This window comes from Durio zibethinus, chromosome 26, assembly GCF_047325235.1.
Source record: "Durio zibethinus cultivar Kanyao isolate XHJ-2024 chromosome 26, ASM4732523v1, whole genome shotgun sequence".
NCBI classification, from domain to species: Eukaryota; Viridiplantae; Streptophyta; class Magnoliopsida; order Malvales; family Malvaceae; genus Durio; species Durio zibethinus.
The window spans coordinates 18,005,789-18,026,033 of record NC_143187.1 but is presented as its reverse complement, the minus strand read 5'-3'; the positions used below and the strand labels follow the sequence as shown (position 1 = coordinate 18,026,033).

The window sequence follows — 20,245 nt, the reverse complement described above, 5'->3', positions numbered from 1 at the left end:
AAGCAAGGGAAAACGCTACATGACACCATCTCTTTTTGTGACGTGGCAGATTCCACGTCATTAGATAAATGTGTTGCAATGCCAAATGACAAATATTAATATTATTAAATTAATTATTTCAATATTATAATTAGTATTATTTAATTAATTAAATAAAATATATTAATTATTCATACTAAATTTAATTAGTCAAAAAAAAAAAACCAACATAATAAATACAAAACTTTTTAAAACCATTCTTTTATTTTTTTTAATTTATAAGTAATAACTTATATATATTATAATTTTCACACTAGAGATAAATTTTGAATTTTGAAAATAAAATTGAAAAATTATTGTATTCTTATGTAATACTTAATTAATTTTTAAAACTTTATTTTAATGAAATAAATTTCATTCTTTTAATCCATTCATTAAAAAATTTAAAAACTCTTAGACTTATTTGTAGGATAATTTTATCGTAATTTTATTATAATTCGGAAAATCCTCAAAGTGTAATTATCAGTAATTAATTAATGTCCGATATGTAAATTAGTGTAGAAGATTTGCGGGAATGCATAAGGCTCTTGTACCGAATAAAGAAGTTTGTATTTATGGGGACACGGACAAAAGTTGAATGTGCGTAGGTAGTTTCCTAAAGGTATAGCCAGATCCCGTGTGTCGCTCTCACCCTCACATCGTGACGTTGCGCATTGCTTTTTTTTGTCATGTTCTACTTTACTACTACTCTTTCTATTTTAATTTTTTTATTATAAAATAACTCAAAATAAAATTATTTTATTAAATTTTAGCAAATTATTTTTTAATCCTTTGCATATTCATTTTTTTATTTTGAATTTATATTTTAAAAGTATTTAAAAGTTTTAAGATTTACATTTTCGAACATTTTTAAAAACTTTGAAATTTATACTTTAAAAAATTTTTAAATATATTCGGATTTATATTTTTTAAAAGTTTTCAATTTTATATTTTTGAAAGTTTTTAAATAGTTTCAATTTTGTATTTTCATAAGTTTTATTTGTATTTTTTAAAAGTTTTTGGATTTATATTTTTAGTAACTTTTAAAAAAAATTAATTTGCATTTTTTGATACATTTACAAATTTTTAAAAATATAAATCCAAAAATTTTTAAAAACTCTAAAAAATTGTAAATTCAAAACCTATGATTTCACACACAAAATTTAACGAAATCAAAGATAATTTAATCAAAATAAAACAAAATTAAAAACAAAATTAAAAAATTGAAATTTAGTGACTTAATTAATTCATAAACTTAATAATTTTGTATTGATTTTTAGGATTTATGATTTCAAAGATTAAAGTGAATCGATTTTTTAGAGGGAAATTGTGCAAGAGGGAAGAAAATGGTATGATAGGGATGTGAGGCTGTTTAGGGGAAATGAGATTTATGGGCTGTGAGCGTAATAAGGAAAAATTAGTTTTTAATTTTTGAACTTAAGGTGTAATTAGTAACGGGATGTAAAGAAAAAATTTTAAGATGTAAATGAAAGACAGAGTTGATTTTTTTTTTAATTTGAAATAAAGGATTTGAATCAAAATTATTTAGAGAAATTTACTTGCAATTTTTATTATAATTAATTAATTATAACTCAAAATTATAAAAAAATTATAATTTATAAGTATACATTTTACCTAATATTTTAATGCATTTTACATAATTCATGATTATAATTAATTATATTATAATAACTATGAGCAATATGCTTTCAATATATTTGTTATTGATTTAAATTTGTCTAAAATATAAAAAAAAAAACTTAAATTATTTACTTTTATTATTTAAAATGACTGTAATCCACATTTTAAAAAATATTTTTTAAAAATGTTCATCATTAATTAATTGGATATTTTAAAATTGATTTCCATTTACCAATGATGCATATTTTATTAAATTTTCTTTTTAATATTTATATTTTATGATTTTAAGTTTTTTTAACATTTTCCTAATTTTTATCATTACTGTATTTTAATTCTTTTAATTATCTCTTTATTTCTTGGGCTATAGGCTTGAACAAGGAAAAATAAAAAATTTGGGTCGGATCTAGTTGGCTCGCAGCACCAGTAGCCCACTCATTTCTCTTCTTTTATTTTTTTATTTTTCCTTTTTTGCTCTTTTCACCCAAAACGGCATCGTTTAATTCAACATAAGCACTTTTGAAAACCCTAAAATTTCATTTCTTGTAAGTTCCATCTCCACAACCTCGGCCCAGACGAGTTGCCTTGCCTCCGTTTCTCTTCCAACTCCAGCGCCCGCCACCTTGTGGTCAGCCTCCGTCTCTCCCCTTCCCTTCCAAACCCTAAAATTAACCTTTTTTTTTCTTTTTGCTTACTTCAGTTTTTGGGTTATTTCTTTATACAATTTGGTTAAGTTTTCAGTTAATATGATTAAAGTAAGAATCTGTTGAGTTTGAGCAGGTTAGTCTAAAAAATTGTTCGATTGAGCATCAATGGATCCGCAGCCTGAACCTGTTACCTATATCTGTGGAGGTAGTACAACCTTTCCATCCCTAAATAAACCCCAAAATTCGCCATATCTTTGACTTCGACTTTTTTGGGGTTTATACAGATTGTGGGCAGGAGAACACATTGAAGCATGGAGATGTGATACAATGCCGGGAGTGTGGTTACCGCATTCTTTACAAGAAGCGAACCCGAAGAAGTAACGCTGCTTTCTCATTACTTTTTTCTTTTTCTTAAAATTTTTAATATTTATAATGATTTCTTATAGTTAATGGTTTTATTTAGTGGTGTAAATGATATATTAGTATTGGCAAGCTATTCTGGCTTGATTCAAATAAAACTCAAATTTTGCTCTCAAGTTGAGATCGAGCAGTCCGACTTATTGATTAAGCTGAGTTCGAGTTTCCTAATACCCGCACGAGCTTAATCTAGCTTCTCTATTTTAATATATATTTTTATTATTTTAATTATAAATTATGATTTTACCCTTATATACATGAATTTGAGTTTGAGTTTGAACAGAAATAATCGATCTTGAAGTCGAGCATGAGAATCGAACAATTTTTTTATTTGATAAATGAGCTTAATTGAGCGAGCTTGACTAGTTTAGGTTTTATCTTGAGCCAAACTTGAGTTTGAAATTTAAAATTCAATTGAGTTCAAGTCAAGTTTCAAGCAGTAAATTTCAAGTCGAATTTCTCATTGTATCGACTTGGTTCAGTTCGATTACACCCCTAGTTTTATTTGTGTCGCGGTGAAGACTGTTTTTAGGAAATGTTTAAATTTAAAACAAGCAAATTTTCATCATCAGGAAATAGAATAGAACAGTAGGGAAGCGAACGCACTATCTAATTTAACTTAGGGACAATAATAACAGAGAATGTGAGATGAGATTAGTGTTCTGATATTTGACAGAGCTGAAATCTTGAATGTAACTTGCTTGTTCGTAAATATAAACAAGATTCTTAGAAAAAAACTCAAAAAATCAGCTCGGTTAGTTATGTAATTTGGTTTAACTATCAATGGTCATGGTATTTAAATTAGGTTTTCTTCTTTGTGCTATGTGTTGTTCAGCAAATGCTGCTTCAATTAGAGTTCTTCTGTCTCTGACTGTGTGGAGTAGCTTGTTTTACTGTTTGGCGGTTAATAGGGGTGTAATCGAGTCGAGCCGGGTCAATACAATAAGAAGCTTGAGCTCGAGCTTGACACGAAACTCTCAACTCGAGCTTGACTTGAAACTTTCAGCTCGAGCTCAATTGAATTTTAATTTTCAAGCTCAAGCTTGACTCAAGATAAAAATCGAGTTATTCAAGCTTTCTCAATTAGGCTCGTTTAATAAAAAATGAGCTCAATTTCAAGCTCGATTATATGTTTGAACTCAAGTTCGAGTTTGAAGTTTTATATAAATATATATAAGAGGATAAAATAGTAATTTTTAAGTAAAATAATAAAAATATATTAAAATTTAAAAACTCGATTAGGCTCGCGAGCTACTCGAGCCGAACATTAAGATGTTTGAACTCGTCTCACTCGATAAGTCGAGTTGCTCGAGCTCGACTCGACAATGACGAAGCCAAATTCGAGTTTTATTCGAACTGAGCCTAATTAACTTGCGAGTATTGGTGTATCATTTACACCCTTAATGGTTAACAAAGGTTTTGGTATTGGCGGTTGTTTTCTCCTTTATGCTCATTGTCTATCTGAGTTGCAGGTTTATCTTTGGGCATTTTATGCTTTATTGGTTTCTTTTATTATTATTGTTTTTATATAAAAAACGACAACTTGATGGTAGTTTGTGTTTAAAAGCAATGTGATTTGGATGTGAATGACTCAAGAATTGTTTCTTTGTTTTGATGTTGCACTTAGGAAGTTGGCAAACATTTTTTTGTTTTGGTTTATGGATTTATTTTCCCCGTGATTATTGCTATCTAATACTGGATAACGAATTTGTAATTTTAAGCCATTTTTTCCGGCTTTTCAAAAAAAAAAATTGTTATTAAAGCTTATATGAGACTCTCAAGCTAAGGCTAAGTTGCCATTAAAACATTTAGTGCTAGTTTGAACAGCAATGAAAATTTTGAGGTTGCATAAAACATGTGGCATACAGTTTATGGGACATATGTTAACTCTGACAGAGTAGACAAGGGAGGAAAACTGAAAATTTTTAGGCTATGTAACAATAATATTTAAATGAAAAGAAAGGTTTTTAAATTTCTCATATTAATCAAATACCCCCTCTCCTGAAAATAAACAATTTCGTGCATATTTATATTTTTTATTTTGTCTTGAAGGAGTAAATCTATTGCTGCAAACAACTAACAAATAGAGAAAATTCAAGGTGGCAAGTAGAAGACTATTAGAATCATGGTCTTTATTTGATTGGCTTCTTAAAGGGGAAAACTTTTAAAAAATAGTGGAAGTTTACACTACTTTATCTAAAGGTGATAAAGGCACTTTCAATTAAATCTAAGGTTAATATTTGTTCAAATCATTTTTACCTTTTTAATTAATTTTTATTTATTTTTAATATTTAATTTAAAATCATTAAATTTCAACCGTAAATTTAGATGAAAGTGCATTTATCACCCCTAAATAAAGTAGTGGAAACTTCTACTATTTTTTATATAGTGGAGAGGATTTTTTCCCTTCTTTAATAACTTAAATATATGGTTTCATGCTTAAAGACTTTATTGGTTTTATTTTATTTTAGTTGTATTCTGTTAAATTCCAATTTTGATGAATCTGTGATTAGCAGTTGTTTATGAGCATTATTTTGGATCTTTTAATGTTATTAGGCTTTTGCTTTTAGTAAAAGACTGTTTGATTTTCAAGTTTGGCAGTTGTCTATCTTGGATATGCAGCCTGAACAAGTTCATGAACAATTTCTGCAATTTTGCTTTCTTTTGAATGTTGAGATTCTATGAAGCAACCCAAATTCTAAATGATATGATTTTAATAATCCAGGATGAAGCCTGGATCATTTATCTTCTTTCATTTTATTCTTTATGTTCTGCTACTGTTATCAGATATTCAGCCAGGAAAATATCAACCTTCATCAATCTTCATTAATTGTCCATTAAAATTTTATATTTCTCCTTATTTCTATTCTGAACTTACAGTACCAGACAGCCTTACAACAGCCCCCCTAAACCTCGATTTTGTTATCCCGATGTGGGTTGATTGCACAAAAAATATAACTTTTGATGGACATTGGACCAGATACAAGTTTAGGGTTTCTTCTGTGTTGAATAGTTGAGGGTGTAGGGTATGCATTAACGTTTTTGTTGAAGTTTGTGACATGTTCTTTGGTTATGTAATGTGTGGCATTAGGTCCTTGGTGTGATGTTTTAAATTTATGATTTTTATTCTAGCCAAAAGTTGACCAATAATTGTTCAACTTCTGCAAACATTTTCCCTTTAAGTCCTTGCACATCTCAAAGGGAAATCCACTCGCTATTTCTTTGATTATTCTCATAATTAATGTTAAAACCTTTTGTTTACTGCAGTTGTTCAGTATGAAGCTCGCTAAGGATGGAATTCAGAGAAGGAGAGGGCATAAGCACACATGCCAATGATAAACAATCTCATAAGTGTTTCTGCCTTGTACATGGTTGATTGTATCGAGTGTGGTTTACGAGGATTTGGACATCATTTTCAATCTATGGTTGCCTAGGACATGAGTGATGTCTATTGATTTAGAACATCAAGCAATCATACTTCTAAGGTCTGTCTATGTTCTGTTTCTTGGTGTGTCTGTCAAAAGTGGTTTCATTTGGTTATAGCAGACATAAAATCTTTGTTAATATGTTAGTTTCATGTTTTAGACTTGGAAAATCATGGATCATCATTTGATGGTTGATGTTTCATCATCTGTAGTTAAAGTTATTCTCACAGCAGCTTGGTTTCGTTTCCTGGACTGCCTATAGATTTCTTTCTTCGTTGACCACACGGCATAAGAGGGTGAGGGAAGTTGGCTAGGATTTGTGATATTTGTCTCCAGAATCCAGTGGTTAATATTGAGTATATTGTATCTTGAGCCAACTATAAAAGCTGGTCCAAGTGACAGATTTTGGCCTTGTTTCTTTCTTTCCAGCCCGTTCTTTCTTTAATCCTCTTTCGAATCTTTCAAACTTTTACTGTATGATTAAGATGAGAAAATGTTGGGATTTATCATGAAGAGGCGGGAAACAGGCAAAATCAGAGGAAAATGAAAGAAGTCAAGGCGAAAGAGTAGACAAAAAAATTGGAAAATTGAATCTTGCTCAGAATTTTTGTTTTAATGTCACGAATAGCTTATGAATTATAATGAAATGTATAATGAGATTTAAATTTTAAATAAAAATTTATAATATAATATTTAAATTATAAATATTTGGAAGATTATTTACTAACTATATGTTATCATTTAAAATTAATTATATTTGGGTTGAATTGAATTATAATGAATTGTGTAATAAGATATTAGAATTTTAAATAAAAATTTATAATATGATATTTAAACTATAAATATATTAATTAAGATAATATTTAAAAGATTATTTGTTAGTTGCATAATATCATTTGGAGTTAATAATGAAATATGTAATATGATACTTGATTTAAAAAAAAATCATAATATGTTATTTAAATTATAAATCTATTAATTAATGTAATACTTGAAGAATTACTTGTTAATTTCATGTTATTATTTAAAATTAATTACATTAAAATAGAATGTCATATTAATTAATAAGTTTACAATTGAATACCAATACATACTTAGCTTAGTAGTAAGAAGGAAGCTTTTAAGATCTTAAGTTTAAGTTTGATTGTGTGAGTTCAGATATGAAATTATAATTTATTAGTTCACTATTAATGATATAATAGTTGATTATATAAATATAATTATTGATTATGAATGTAACTTTAAAAAAATAATTTAATTAACATTAAAAATTTTAAAATATAAATATTATATTAAACATTTTACTATAATTAACATATTATTAGCAATTTTAAACCCTTTTTTTTTTATGTCTAGATATTACAAATATAATTTTAAAAAATAATTTAATAAACACATTAAAAATTTTAAAATATAAATATCACATTAAATATTTTCCTATAATTAATATATTATTAGCAACTTTAACCCATTCCTTTTATGTCGCCCAAGATATTAAGTGTTAAGTATTCAATTTTTGGCATTTTCTTCTTTCTGCTAGTGGTGTCTGTTCTTCTATCTCTATCTTCACCGCCATAGCGTTTCTGCTGTTGCTTCAAATATTTTGAAATTTGAACCTCAATCTCATATCTCAATCTGAATCTGAATCTCAATCCATGGCTTTCCTACTTTTCAATGCTCCTTCTTCAACCCCAATAACTCTATGTCTTAGGCGCTCCTCTTCTTTCAAACCCAAAAGAGCCACATCAGCTTCACCTCCCATGTCCAAAACAATTCCAGCAAGAGACATAGTCATAGACTTTGGCAAACACAAAGGCAAGATGCTAGGCACCCTCCCTTCAAACTATCTCAGATGGGTTTCCGAAAACCTTCGCGCCCGTGACTTTGAACAGTGGGCAAAGCTAGCTGACCAAGTGCTTCAAGACCCATTTTACCAGGACAGAATTGAGTGGGAATATGCTGAGAACATTTTGCATGGAAACAATGCAAAAGTAACAACAAATGACTCTTTGTTGTCGAGTGATGAAACTGCAGTGTCTATGTTGTTGGAGATAAGTGAAAGATTTGGTTGGGATAATGAAGATAAAGTTGGATGGAGTAAGATTAACTTTGAGCTTCTTGGGACCAGTAAAGGAGGCAGGATACCAAGAACTTTGGATAATGATGGTGAAAGCAAGAATGGAAGAAGAGAAGAGAAACAAGTGAAGAGAGTGAAACCTGGAGATGGGGTTTTGGGAGAGACAAGGAGGGAGAGGAGGGAGAAAGCAAGGTTGAAGAAAGAAGATGAGAAGTTGGAGAATAAGCAGAAGAGTGATGGTGGTGTCAGGTTGGAAAGGAGTCAAGGGGTTGATAAAGATCAGACGGTAAAGATTTACAACCCATTTCCTGGTCGTCAAGCTCTGTTGAACAAGGTACTTATCAACCGTAGAAGATGCTTGTAGTGTCTTCTTTCTTTGGATTGTAGTTTTGGTCTTTGTAACAGTTCACACCAACAAGAATTAGTTGTATTTTTACAATTTATGAGGATATAAGAGATTATTAGTAGCTTTTTAATAACAACAGCATAATACAGCTTGCGTTTTTTTACCACTTCTTGCAATGCCAAAGCTGTTGGGGAAGTTTTAACTTATCTGAATCACACAGCCACTCGTAGCATCCATTCAAATTTGTAGTTCAAATCTCGCATGCTTTTAAACTACCCTTTCTTTGTAAAAAAAAAATCATTGGTGAATGGTGATCTTGGTTATTTCCTTTCCAGCAATAATTAATAGCTGCCAATTCAATTTATCAAACATAAACCATTACAGGTTACAGCAACATGGTTCTTTTCAGAAATAACTTTGTTCCCGATGATGCCCCTGTAAATCTATCACACCTGTTTTAAATGAATGATATATTAGCATTAAGCTTCTAGCAGTCAGGAGCAGACTTTTTATAACATTCTCAGTTTATGTTGAAACTTAACCTGCAGAATTTTATGTACACTTTGTAACAAAAACAAAGGAACAAAAACAAAGGAGATACAACCTCACAACAGTGCTAATCGTTTCAGGAAACTCTTTCCCATACAAGAACTTTAATCATCTCATGGTTAGATGGATAGTATGTACATTTTTAGCTGGAGTGCTGGAGCTCACAGCGCTGCCCGCAAGCTGCGCTGCGTGCTTGCTTAAGAATATTAGTAGCCAAAAGTCAACATCTACACAATCCAAATTCTGTAAACTGTAGCAGCAAATGCAGCTCTTGTCATCTTACTTACTGAATGTCTGATGTTGTGATTAGTAAAGTTCAACATGTCTTCAGCCCTTTTTATACTTTTATTTATAAAACACCTCCTTAGCAGTTCCCTCCAAGCACATGAAAGACAAAAAAATATGTTTCAAAGGGCAGATGCTCCTGAAGCATTCACATGATTCACAAAATAAACCTAGAAATGAAAGAGCAGATAGTTAGTCCCAAATCTCTATCTCAAAAGTCATAACAACCATAGATAAAGCCATGCCTTTTCTACTTGTCCACAAAAAAGAAGCAGCAAGAAGCCCCTAAACCAGGCCTGGCCAGCCAAGCACTTTTGATTGTGACATTTTTTTTGTTTCTAATTTTGTTGTGATATGATCCAGTTTATGCTTCCTTTTAAGACCTGTAGAATAGACATAAGAAAATTTTGATGCCCTTAACTTGTGAAGTTAGCTGATTGTAACTCTCTTGTCCCAGAATAAGGATTGCTTGTAATTCACTAAAAACAAGCAGTGACCATTATCCTCTTCCACCTAATGAAAATCTCTTCCCTTGCAAATTAAATCAGTGCCATTTCTCCTCAGTCACATCAGTCCACATAAAAAGAACAAGAAAAGAACAATAAAAAGAACAGCTTCTTCAATTTCCTTGTACATCCTTAAAAGAAAAAAGCCAAAAAGGTACATCACTTTGAGTAAGATGTGTTCATCTTGCATTACCAACTTACCATCCAAGTTGATACTTTGATACTCCAAGCATCATCCAATTGAGGAAAACATGGCCGATCAAATGTTACTAGTTGAATTTCTCAAACAATCTGGTTAAAAATAATTTACAATGCTAGAAGTAGTTGCTGTATCACAGTCTACACCTCAATTTGTGGTAGTTCCAAATTTTCTTTGGGCTTAAATTTATGCCTGAAGTTGCTTTGCTTGGAATTCCAACTTATGTCTTGTTTGCTGAGGCAAGAAAAATATCAGCCGTTATCCTAAAAATCAAGATAAACCAAAGCTATTGCATCTAAACAAGTAATTATTTTGTATTATCATGCTTCTATGAATTGCTTTTAAAAGTAAGGAATATTAGACGGATTTATATGTTTCCAACAGAAAAGTTTCTTGTATTAAAAAAAAGGGGGGGGGGGGGGGGGGGAGGGGAAGCTACAGCTCAGATGCACTAAAGTATTTTCCTTCAGTTTATGTAGTCAAGGAAGACAATAAAGCTTAGTAAAATGTTCAAAAACGATCAAGGTTGTGTGGTGATTAAGGCGACTTCCAAATATTTTATTACAGAAAGAAAAGCCGATGATAGAGCTCAGCAACAAAACATACTAGCATTGGGTCAAGAAACCACAAAATGTCAACCTAACCTTCTAATTTGTGGGAAAATAATACTTAAATTTTGACAAATTATCTTAGAGGTAATGCTGGTCTAAAATAACACAAAAATGATTTCAAGTAAGAGAATTTTGACACTGTTGTTTTTGTCTCCTTATGCAAAGAGACAGATAGGAACTTTTTCCTCAATGACATCCCCAGCTTGAGTTTGTTTAATTATGAGCTTGGTGCATGTCAAAGATATTCCATCAAACAAGACAAGCTAAGCCTGTAATATTGAACGCCATGAATGATTACGACAACAGCAAGAGGGAGGAAATACACTAAAATCATAGAAAAATCACAGCAGTTAATTACAGATTAGTTAATTCATTACAAATAGAAATATGTATAGAGGCCCTAGACCACTCATTTGACCATTAACCCAGTTGGCACATAGTTTAAGACAAGAAAACAACTAAACCAAAAGGGAAGTTATATAGCATGTATAAAGTGAGAATCAGATGCATATTTGACATCTCAGGGGGTGTACATACAAGAAGCCACATTTTCAAATATGCAATATAAATAAACACATATAAAACCCCTCATTTCATCAGGTTTCAGTCAGGAAACAACTAATAAAACTCCAATTTGACTTTCATCTTCAACCACGGTTAATGTACACTAAAAGGCTGTAACCTATCTACCGGATTGAACTGTCTGGGTAGGCCCACTTATAACCAAAGTTGACCTCGAGTTCATAGGATACAATAATCTATCACAGTGTTCACTTAAAACCATCGACTTAAGATAAAACTTCCACTTGAAGGCTTAAGCTCTTAATCCTCATCCCTCATTTCCTCAAGATAAAAAATACCTGCAGATATTTTGCGTACACAAACCAACCTCAATTATATGCTCATACATCCAAACAGTTATCAATGTACATAACTAATTGCATAACACACATCTACATGCACATATATTAGCACACTATCGTTAATACTTGTTTGAAATCAGTATGGACAAGAAAATACCTGACCATAGAGCTCCAGTTAGAGTAAATACCATGATGTTGAGACGCTATGCAGCATCAGAAGGACATTAGTCAACCAGATTGATGTCCTTTGAGAAAAATGAAAATAAACAAAATCGATACTCCAACTCTTCTGTACCATCAACATAAATTTAAGTGTCTAAAAAGTTCTTGTAATTTGTAAATACAGATGTATCTCCCACATTAACAATATAATAAGACAACATGACCAGTTCAATGTGCCTTCAAAAGAACCATTTCCTTCTTTGTAGAGCTCAGAAAGCTGTATCCTGGATCCTTTACAGCACTTCTTTCATCCATTAATTTACGTGTCTCCCAAGCATTTTCCCATGCACCAGCTCCCACATATATGCCAGCTAAGGCAATGTAATTAACTGACTTCTCTGGATCTATATTAAAAAGGTGTGTAGCTGCTGCTTCTCCTATATAAATGTTGCCATAGATGTTACTAGCCCCAAGAATGGCACCCCAAAGTGATGTGGTAGGCTCAATATTCATCTCATGTATCAGATTATATGCAGCTTCTAAATGACCTCCACGTGCAAAAAGATCCACCATGCAGGAAAGATGCTCAGCTCGGGGCAATATCTTGTATTTGCTAACCATTGCATTAAACAATTCTGATCCTTTATTAATCAACCCAGTATGGCTACAAGCAAAGAGAAGGGACAAAAAAGTTACATCGTTTGGTTTCATCCCTTCATGCTCCATTTTCTCATATAATGCAATTGCCTCGTGTCCACATCCATGCTTTCCATATCCAGCAATAAGTGATGTCCATGAAATCACATTTCTCTCATCCATTTCATTAAATACCTTGTTAGCATCTTTTATTTCCCCAGATTTTGCATACATGTCAATTAGAGCATTGCCCATTGCCACATCATTAGAGGGTTGACATTTCAAAGAAAAAGCATGGATCTGTCTTCCCAAGCTCAGTTCCGCTACATTAGCACATACGTTAAGAACAGAGCACAGTATCATATTGTCCATTCCCATTTGCATTGATTTTATTTCTTTAAAGAGATCCAATGCATCCCTATCATGCTTGCCTTCACGTGCAAAGCTAGTGATCAAGGCCGTGCAGGATATAACATCTTTGGCTGGCATATATCTATATAACTTAGAAGCACACTGCAGACTTCCACATTTAGAATAAGCATCAACTAGTGATCCAGCCAACACATTATATGATTCAAACCCTAGCCGGTTGATCAGTCCATGTACTTGGCTGACCATCATGAGACCAACACCTCCGACTGAGACTCTCAAAACACTGCCCAAGGTGAAGCAATCAGGGATCTTTCCTATAGAATTAGAATGTTTCAGAATCAGAGTCATTTTTTTAATGTCAATTGAAAGTGGAATCGGATTATGCAACAAGGAGATGCCAAAATCAGACAATTGCTTACGGGAAAACCATAAATTGTGAATAATATCAACAATATACTAATGGAGATAACAAGATTTAGTAGTTATTAAGATATGTGTAGGAACTTTCAGACTTTTCTATAAATTTGATATATTTGAGGAACAAGTGCTCCTTCTAAGCCCGGATTAGTTTCTATATATTGCAGTTATTTCTCTCTATTAAATTTATGCCCCCCACCCCCCTTCTCTTTCTTTTAAACCAATTATTTAACATTAAAATAGCTTCTGCATCAAGATTAATATTATGATAAAAAAGAATCCAAATAAGCAAAACAAAACATGGTAATTGTATATAACAAGTACATTTTGGTATATCATAAAAACGAGCAATGAAAGCCAACCTTCTCTCATCATTTCTTGAAGCAACTGAAATGCATTGTCAGCAAATCCCAGAAGAGCAAATCCACCAATCATCACATTCCAAGAAACCAAATCCCTTTCTCCCATTCCATTAAACAACCGATTAGCATCCTCCATGTTTCCACACTTTGCGTGCAAATCAAGTAACCCACTCTGCACAAACAAATTCCCAACAAACCTCCCTTTCTCAATACACCCTTGAATTTGCAACCCTCTTTCCAAACACCTCAACCCAGTACAAGCTTTCAATGCACTCCCATAACTAAACTGATTACCCTTAAAACCCGTTTTTCGCATCCCCGAAAATACCAACAGAGCATTCTTGAAAAACCCATTTTGGGAATACCCTGAAATCATAGCTGTCCACGACACAACAGTTCTTTCAACCATTTTATCAAACACTTTCTTTGCAGCCAACATGTCACCAAATTTAACGTAAAAAATGATTAATTTGGTAGCTAAATGGACATTTGAAAAATACCCATTTTCTATAAGTTGGCTGTGAACTAAAAGACCTTGCCTTTTGGCTTTAGAATTGATGCAAAGCTGCAAAATTTTCTTGTAAAAAGAAGAATTTAATTGAATCAATTTGGAATCTTGTTTAAGTTCACCTCTGCTGCACATAGATCTGATGCCTCCGAGTTGGGTTTGGTTAAGAAAGCTAATGGCTTTAGATGTTTTTGTACGTACAATATTCATGGTTTTTTCTGGTATTCTCACGGGAACAGGGAACTAGAAAAGTTGGATGCCTGCTGCACAAGGAAATCAACGTTAACATACCCGGCAATCTAAAACGACATCGCTTCTTTATTTAAATTCTTCTTTTTATATAAATTATTTTATTTTTTCATACCCTTGTTGCCCTCTCGGACAACAAAAACAAAGGCCTCAGCCCTCAGCTACTCTGTCTCTATCTCTTCAAAGTTCTAACTTTTGCAGCTGAAGACTTGAAGAAAAGTGAAAAACAAGAAAAACCCAGGTAATCTTTTTTTTTATTATTTTCATTTTTCATCTCATGCAATGCAATTCTTTTGTCTGACAAGTGTTATACACTTTGTTTTATGTTTGGTTCGATAATCTTCTTACTTAATGTATTGAAATGAACACCCCATTCTTCATTCTACTTCCATTTCATCATTATTATAATTTTTAATTTTCTTTAATTTCTTTTTCTTTTGTTGGTGAGCTTAAAGTGTAATATATATGGTTGTGGGGCTGAATTTGGTTTTGAATTCGCAATGATCAAACAAAAGGTGGGTTTTTTTAATCATAATTCAGCCTAGTTGTTAAAGGGTTTTTCTGGGTTTCATTTTCTCTACAAAATTGTTTTCAGTACTATGGAGTTTGTGTTAATTTCTTTTTTATTTTTTTATTTTTTTTGCCTCCATTAACACTTTCTGTTATGGGATGGACTGATTTTGTATTTCTTTTTGAATATTGATGTGATTTTTTTTTTTATAGAAAGACAACTTGAATTTGATTGTTTTGTCTACCCTAAATTAATAGGAATTTTGAATTCGGTATTATTCAAGCTCATACCAATTTCATTTTATATTTCATTGTTCTAACCAGAATGCTTTCAGATTATAACAAACAACTTTGTCATATTTTAATCAATTTGTTTCATCTCTATATTCATGAAATTGATTCATTTCTGCTTCAATTTATTCATATATAATATACCTATTAATCACATGTCGCTTTTTTCTTAGTTACTCCAAATTTCATAATTTGCTTCTCCTTTTAGTTGTTTCTTGTAGAATGTTAATGAAATTGACACCAATACAGTTTCTGTTGCATTGCTTCATTATCAATTATCAGACCCATCATAGAATGAATTCTGATATTCTTGTCAATTTTTCCTTCAAATGCTATGAGAAATAGAATGGACACATCAGATTTGCTAGAAATTACTAGACTTGTTTTAGGCAACATGCTTATTGGCCAGTTTATTCAAATAAACTCTGATGAGTGGAGCTTATTTCACTATAATGGATTCAGTTATGTTAAGATCTCCTAATCGGAGATGTTGGTTTAGAATCTGTGGCACTTGCATCTTAGTGCTTCCTACACTGTTGCTTGAGGCTGTATTTTGCCTTTCCGGCCCTGGTATAGATGCGACTGTGGTGTTTCTTGAATTGGCTGTTAAAAAGAAGAATATTTTAGTCAAGTTTTTGATTGCTTATGGTAGATAGTTTTACCATAAACACTTTGAATGAATATTTAGCATAAATATCTTCTTTTATTTTTTCTTTTACTGGGGGATGGGTTTGTGTAAAGCTCTCATAAGTTAATCTTGGTCTTACTAGTTTTGGAGGGTTTTTTGAGTATCCTTGTTCTCTAATCTTTAATCTCATCACCTTCTTTTTTTTTTTATTAACTTCTTTTGGAAAAATCTTAACGTGGTTTTATTAAAATTAATATGGGGGGCTCTACTTTCTATGGTATCAAAATCTTATATTGCCATGATGTTAATTTTCCTGTCTCAAGAATAATGTTTTTCTGCCTTCTGACTTTCAGCAGAAATTGTATCCATGAAGAATATTCCATTTCATTTGCTGTCCTTTTTCCTACTTTTTCGTTTCAGAAAATTAATCTCCAGGAGTTGGCTTTTGCTTTGCAGAACTGTAATGACAGATAATAGGGATAATGACAATTTAACATCAACCGATAATTCGTTTGGAAAGCTTCCTGATCATCTCCTAATTGAAATTTTCATCAGAGTGCCAGTTTTAGAGTGGGCAAAAGTATCTTGTGTCAAAAAACAGTGGGCCAACTTGTTTCATGGAGAATGCTTGTGGCAAGCTGCTTTAGTGAGGACATTTCCTTTGGCTAGCCAAGATAAAAGGTGGCCTGGACCTATTCCTCGAGAACTAAGCAAAAGGTTGAATGGACTAACAATAACAGCTTTTCTTGCTTAATTATTCTTTCTCTTCACTTCTCCTCCTCCTGTTACCTTCCCCCCCCCCCCCTCCCCCCAATTTCAACTAAGTTTAGTGATTCCTTGCATTCTGGTACTACATATTAGGCGATTGTTCAATGAAACTTATTTTTTCCCACTTTCTGGTTTATAGTTAACAAGGCTTGGTTGTCCAAATTGTTGTAGACAACTGACTGCCTTCTTAGGAATATACCATTTCTGCAATTTAACTTCAAGATTGAAAAATTACGTGTGGTTTAGACCTAGTTTCTATTCCTTGATGTCTTTCATAAACCTCTGCTGGTTGCTTCAAGTGATAGAGTTCATAACATTTTTTTTGGGCCAAGAGTTCATAACAATTTAGAGCAATGCAGCTTGTTTAGTAGGCTTGCCTACTTCTTTGGATGAATTCAAATCTGATTTATCCAAAAAAAATTTAGAGCAATTAAAAAATGCAGTTTTACATCTAGAGTTTGTTCCTTTTTTAAGCCAGGAACATGGCAGCCTCACTTATGCTTGAGCCTATGTTTTGCAAATGATTTGATACGGCAACTGAGATCCTGAAGGAAATATGGACTGAGCTGACTACGTAGTTGTTATATATATATTTTTTGAGCAACTACTGTCTTCATTCTTCTTTTTCTGTTTAAGGTAGAAGCTCTGAGCAAATGATATCAATCGGATGATATTGCTTGTATGTTTTTTTTCCTCGGATAGAAATTATTGCATTGTGTGATTGGCTTCAAAGATTTATTTTCTTTCTAGAAGATTATCTTTAGTATAAATTTTTTGTAGATGCATTTAAATAATTTGGCCATCGAACAAGGATAATATTTTTGTAAACATTCAAGGTTAATTTACTTGTGCAACTGTGATCTTCTTTTGAACATCACAAGATCAGTTTTGTGTTCTAATAACATTAAAATGAACTGCTTCTTACAGCAATTCAAAAATGTCTCCTTCTCACCCTAGTTGTTAAGTTTAACTTGATTATTGCCTAATGTTCAGGAGATTTGCTGCTTTATATGTAAGTAAACACATCTTTGCACTAGACGATGAGATAGATGAGATTGTGGGCCATACATATTTATTTTTGAAAGAGCAGCTTGAACTTTCAACTATGCCACCTCATTCTGGGATACTCCATGGAACCATAATTGGTATGGCTTCTATCCTCTTCCAGTTTTTGTGCCTACAAGATTTTAAGTTTCAATAAATGGATGTCTAATTCCTCATATAAGGATGGAAGGTGATATAGATTTCTTTTCTATTGATGATTCATTTTTCTTAAATTTCTGCTTTCATATTCATCCTCTATAAATGTCTCGATATTTTTTATTCTTGTTCCATTTTAACTAACGGTTGTATGATAATAATAATAATAATAATAATAATTTAGCATGCTTTATCACTTGATACTTCTTTTGTTGCCATGCTTAATCCCTTTCCTTTTCATGGTAAGAAAAATGTTGTACCATATATTCATGATAAATGCATCTTGAATGTCTATCTCTTGTGATGTCGGTGAGTTTTGATGAGGTACTTTAAAAGTATTTCTGCTTAAAATCTGCTAATGCATTCAAGTTTCTGGTATCTGATAATCCAGCCTTGAAACTGCAAATTTTGTTTTAGACTGCTATGATATTTGGCATCTTATCTCATCATGTTAATGATCGTAGCTAGCACCAATATATATATTCTTTCTGGAATGACAAAAAATGATTCCTTTACTACCTCCTCATTTTTCCTTCATTTTAGCAGATCAGTTTATTGCTTGCGGTAAATCAAGAGACGTCACCCATGAGCTTGCTTCACAGATTTGGTTGGCAGTTCTTGACAATTTGGAAGAAAATCAGCACACATTTCTTTTACTTAAGCGTCTTGCTCTGGAGGGGGACGTAAGTTGCCATACGGTGCCCATTTGTGTTTTTATGTGTATATAGGATGTGTGTGTGAGTGCTTGTGTCACGGGTCGAGACTCAAGCTCCGAACCCGCGCTGCTCCGGGACCCGGGCATTCACCCTTTCGGCGTCCTAGATCAGCCTGACCGCCACGGTTCACACCCTTATGAGGTATTGTCCGCTCTGGCCTCCCTGGCCTCACGGTTTTGTCTTACAAAAGGCGCCTCCCAAGGCGGAGATGGTGTGAACCCTTTTATACCCCAGTGACCCTCCTCTTATGTTCGATGTGGGATTCAGGACTCCCCTTAGGTCCGTGACACTTGCACATGCACACGTAGCAAAAAGAAATTGCAGATTGAATAAATTAGAAAGACTGACCCTATTCACGGCACCAAACTTGCTTTTTTACATCATAACTTCTGTGTATGTCACTAAGAAAGAACTTGGGAAAGATGGGAGGAAAAGTTTGATGATGATATAATGTCTGCAGCAGGGGTTAAAAGATCTTTTGATAGTAAAAATATTTTGGAAATTTCATCAGTTTCCCAACATTTTAGCAACAAGATGCAGGTGAGCTATTTTTTCTGATGCTTCATTCATCTTCTGCAGGTTTTTCTTCCATTCCCATACTCTAGATCAATCAAAGTCCAATGGAGGGTGTTTGAGAAGCTTTTCACCGATTTTCGTGACTGCGTCAATCATGCAGATTACTATGATCTACTGGCAATGGCAAAGAATGAGTTTCAACCAATACCGTCTGCATGGCTAGGTTACTAGTCTTCCAAATGTATATCATGGATTATTGATCCCCAAAGACGAAGAGTATATCCTCCTGGATCAGGCAACCAATTCGCGCATATGAACACGAGTGTTTACCTCCACTCAACGCCTTCTGCATTCCTCGGCAACTTCATCGGGTAAAGTTGTCGTTACCCTGTTTCATAAAGAAGTGCATATTGTATTCAATGAATCAACCATTCTTGTAAATGTTGAATATTACACCTCAAACTTAATGTGAATTCTTAGACTGTTACAGTTACACAGTTTGTGAAAAGAAGTTTGTTACATTGATATCGCTGGGATTTTTCGATAACCATTATATTTTGTTGTTCTACTTCAGCTTGTTATTCTTAGTAAAACCATCCTATTTATTACATCTATTTCATGTGAAGAAGACAGAGTTGTTGCATATTGTAAGCAAGCAAATTCAATTTCTTGAAGTTCCTTTTAGTACCAGTTAATGAAACAGGCAAACAAAGGAAACATATTCTATACTTTGATGTTGAATGGCTAAAATACTAAAAAAGTTTTATAATTTTTAAAGTTTTTAAATAAGTCCCTATCTTTTTATTGTATATAATTAAACCCTTAAAATATTATTACTATTGTCTGATTAAATTCTTAAAATATTATTTTTTAATTAATTTCTTATTTGTCTAATAGATTTTAATGATTTTCATGCAAAATAAGAGTTTAATTAAATAAAAATAATATTTTAAAAGTTGTATTAAGTCAATTGAACAATAAAGAATTATTTGAGAAATTTTAAAAAGTGCAAAAACCTTTTTTAGTATTTTAACAATGTTGAATAATCTAACATCACTAATCTCACCGAAAAGGAATTGTTAGTATAAAAATAAGTTAAAGGCATAAGGGTAAAAAAGCACTCAAATAAAAATTTAATAATCATTTAAGTTATTGATATTTTATTGTAATCAATTAAATTCTAAATTTTTTATTTCAAATCAATTAAACCCTTAAACATTTTTATACTTTTATTTTCACTTAATTAATCTCTAGAATGGATAAAAATAGGTAAACATTTTTCCTCTAATAATGATTCAATTGACGAAAATAGATGTTTGAAATTTGATT

At 32.2% G+C, this 20,245-nt stretch overlaps 4 protein-coding genes across 7 annotated transcripts; 3 read left to right on the top strand and 1 right to left on the bottom strand.

The window, feature by feature from the left end:
* Positions 1 to 2,150: 2,150 nt before the first annotated feature.
* LOC111275357 (DNA-directed RNA polymerases II, IV and V subunit 12) lies at positions 2,151 to 6,374 on the top strand. The gene is made up of 4 exons (XM_022860689.2): positions 2,151 to 2,284; positions 2,437 to 2,508; positions 2,588 to 2,680; positions 5,988 to 6,374. The coding sequence occupies exons 2-4, from the start codon at positions 2,469 to 2,471 to the stop codon at positions 6,008 to 6,010; spliced, it is 156 nt and encodes a 51-aa protein (XP_022716424.1). The 5' UTR covers positions 2,151 to 2,284; positions 2,437 to 2,468; the 3' UTR covers positions 6,011 to 6,374.
* Positions 6,375 to 7,652: 1,278 nt separating this feature from the next.
* On the top strand, positions 7,653 to 8,731 carry LOC111275355 (golgin family A protein). Its single transcript, XM_022860686.2, has one exon. The coding sequence runs from the start codon at positions 7,801 to 7,803 to the stop codon at positions 8,584 to 8,586; it is 786 nt and encodes a 261-aa protein (XP_022716421.2). The 5' UTR covers positions 7,653 to 7,800; the 3' UTR covers positions 8,587 to 8,731.
* Positions 8,732 to 9,027: 296 nt separating this feature from the next.
* Positions 9,028 to 14,398, bottom strand: LOC111275354 (pentatricopeptide repeat-containing protein At3g20730-like). Of its 3 annotated transcripts, XM_089755057.1 has the most exons (4): positions 13,531 to 14,398; positions 11,739 to 13,065; positions 10,110 to 10,341; positions 9,028 to 9,572 (listed from the first exon to the last, which is right to left on the bottom strand). In XM_089755057.1, the coding sequence occupies exons 1-2, from the start codon at positions 14,246 to 14,248 to the stop codon at positions 11,972 to 11,974; spliced, it is 1,812 nt and encodes a 603-aa protein (XP_089611183.1). In that variant the 5' UTR covers positions 14,249 to 14,398; the 3' UTR covers positions 9,028 to 9,572; positions 10,110 to 10,341; positions 11,739 to 11,971. The 3 variants fall into 3 exon arrangements, with proteins under 3 accessions (XP_089611183.1, XP_089611182.1, XP_089611184.1); XM_089755056.1 differs by having other exon boundaries at positions 9,028 to 10,341; XM_089755058.1 differs by lacking the exon at positions 10,110 to 10,341.
* Positions 14,394 to 19,484, top strand: LOC111275356 (uncharacterized). Of its 2 annotated transcripts, none has more exons than XR_016333969.1 (5): positions 14,394 to 14,528; positions 16,173 to 16,433; positions 17,478 to 17,629; positions 18,231 to 18,541; positions 18,980 to 19,484. XR_016333969.1 is itself a non-coding variant. In XM_089755059.1 (5 exons), exons 2-5 carry the CDS (start codon positions 16,180 to 16,182, stop codon positions 19,145 to 19,147), a joined length of 711 nt encoding a protein of 236 aa, XP_089611185.1. In that variant the 5' UTR covers positions 14,394 to 14,528; positions 16,173 to 16,179; the 3' UTR covers positions 19,148 to 19,484. The 2 variants fall into 2 exon arrangements, 1 of the variants encoding a protein (XP_089611185.1); XM_089755059.1 differs by having other exon boundaries at positions 18,231 to 18,367.
* The last annotated feature ends 761 nt before the right edge of the window (positions 19,485 to 20,245 follow it).

What these genes read in the sequence shown, in the direction of transcription:
- LOC111275357 (XM_022860689.2), top strand. Translation starts at nt 2,469, where the DNA reads ATGGATCCGCAGCCTGAACCTGTTACCTATATCTGTGGAG. An exon ending in TGTTACCTATATCTGTGGAG is followed by an intron (nt 2,509 to 2,587) that starts GTAGTACAACCT and finishes GGGTTTATACAG; the next exon opens with ATTGTGGGCAGGAGAACACA. An exon ending in CAAGAAGCGAACCCGAAGAA is followed by an intron (nt 2,681 to 5,987) that starts GTAACGCTGCTT and finishes TGTTTACTGCAG; the next exon opens with TTGTTCAGTATGAAGCTCGC.
- LOC111275355 (XM_022860686.2), top strand. Translation starts at nt 7,801, where the DNA reads ATGGCTTTCCTACTTTTCAATGCTCCTTCTTCAACCCCAATAACTCTA.
- LOC111275354 (XM_089755056.1), bottom strand. Translation starts at nt 14,248, where the DNA reads ATGAATATTGTACGTACAAAAACATCTAAAGCCATTAGCTTTCTTAAC. An exon ending in TCAAGAAATGATGAGAGAAG is followed by an intron (nt 13,066 to 13,530) that starts GTTGGCTTTCAT and finishes CTAATTCTATAG; the next exon opens with GAAAGATCCCTGATTGCTTC.
- LOC111275356 (XM_089755059.1), top strand. Translation starts at nt 16,180, where the DNA reads ATGACAGATAATAGGGATAATGACAATTTAACATCAACCGATAATTCG. An exon ending in ACTCCATGGAACCATAATTG is followed by an intron (nt 17,630 to 18,230) that starts GTATGGCTTCTA and finishes TCATTTTAGCAG; the next exon opens with ATCAGTTTATTGCTTGCGGT. An exon ending in GTCTTGCTCTGGAGGGGGAC is followed by an intron (nt 18,368 to 18,979) that starts GTAAGTTGCCAT and finishes CATCTTCTGCAG; the next exon opens with GTTTTTCTTCCATTCCCATA.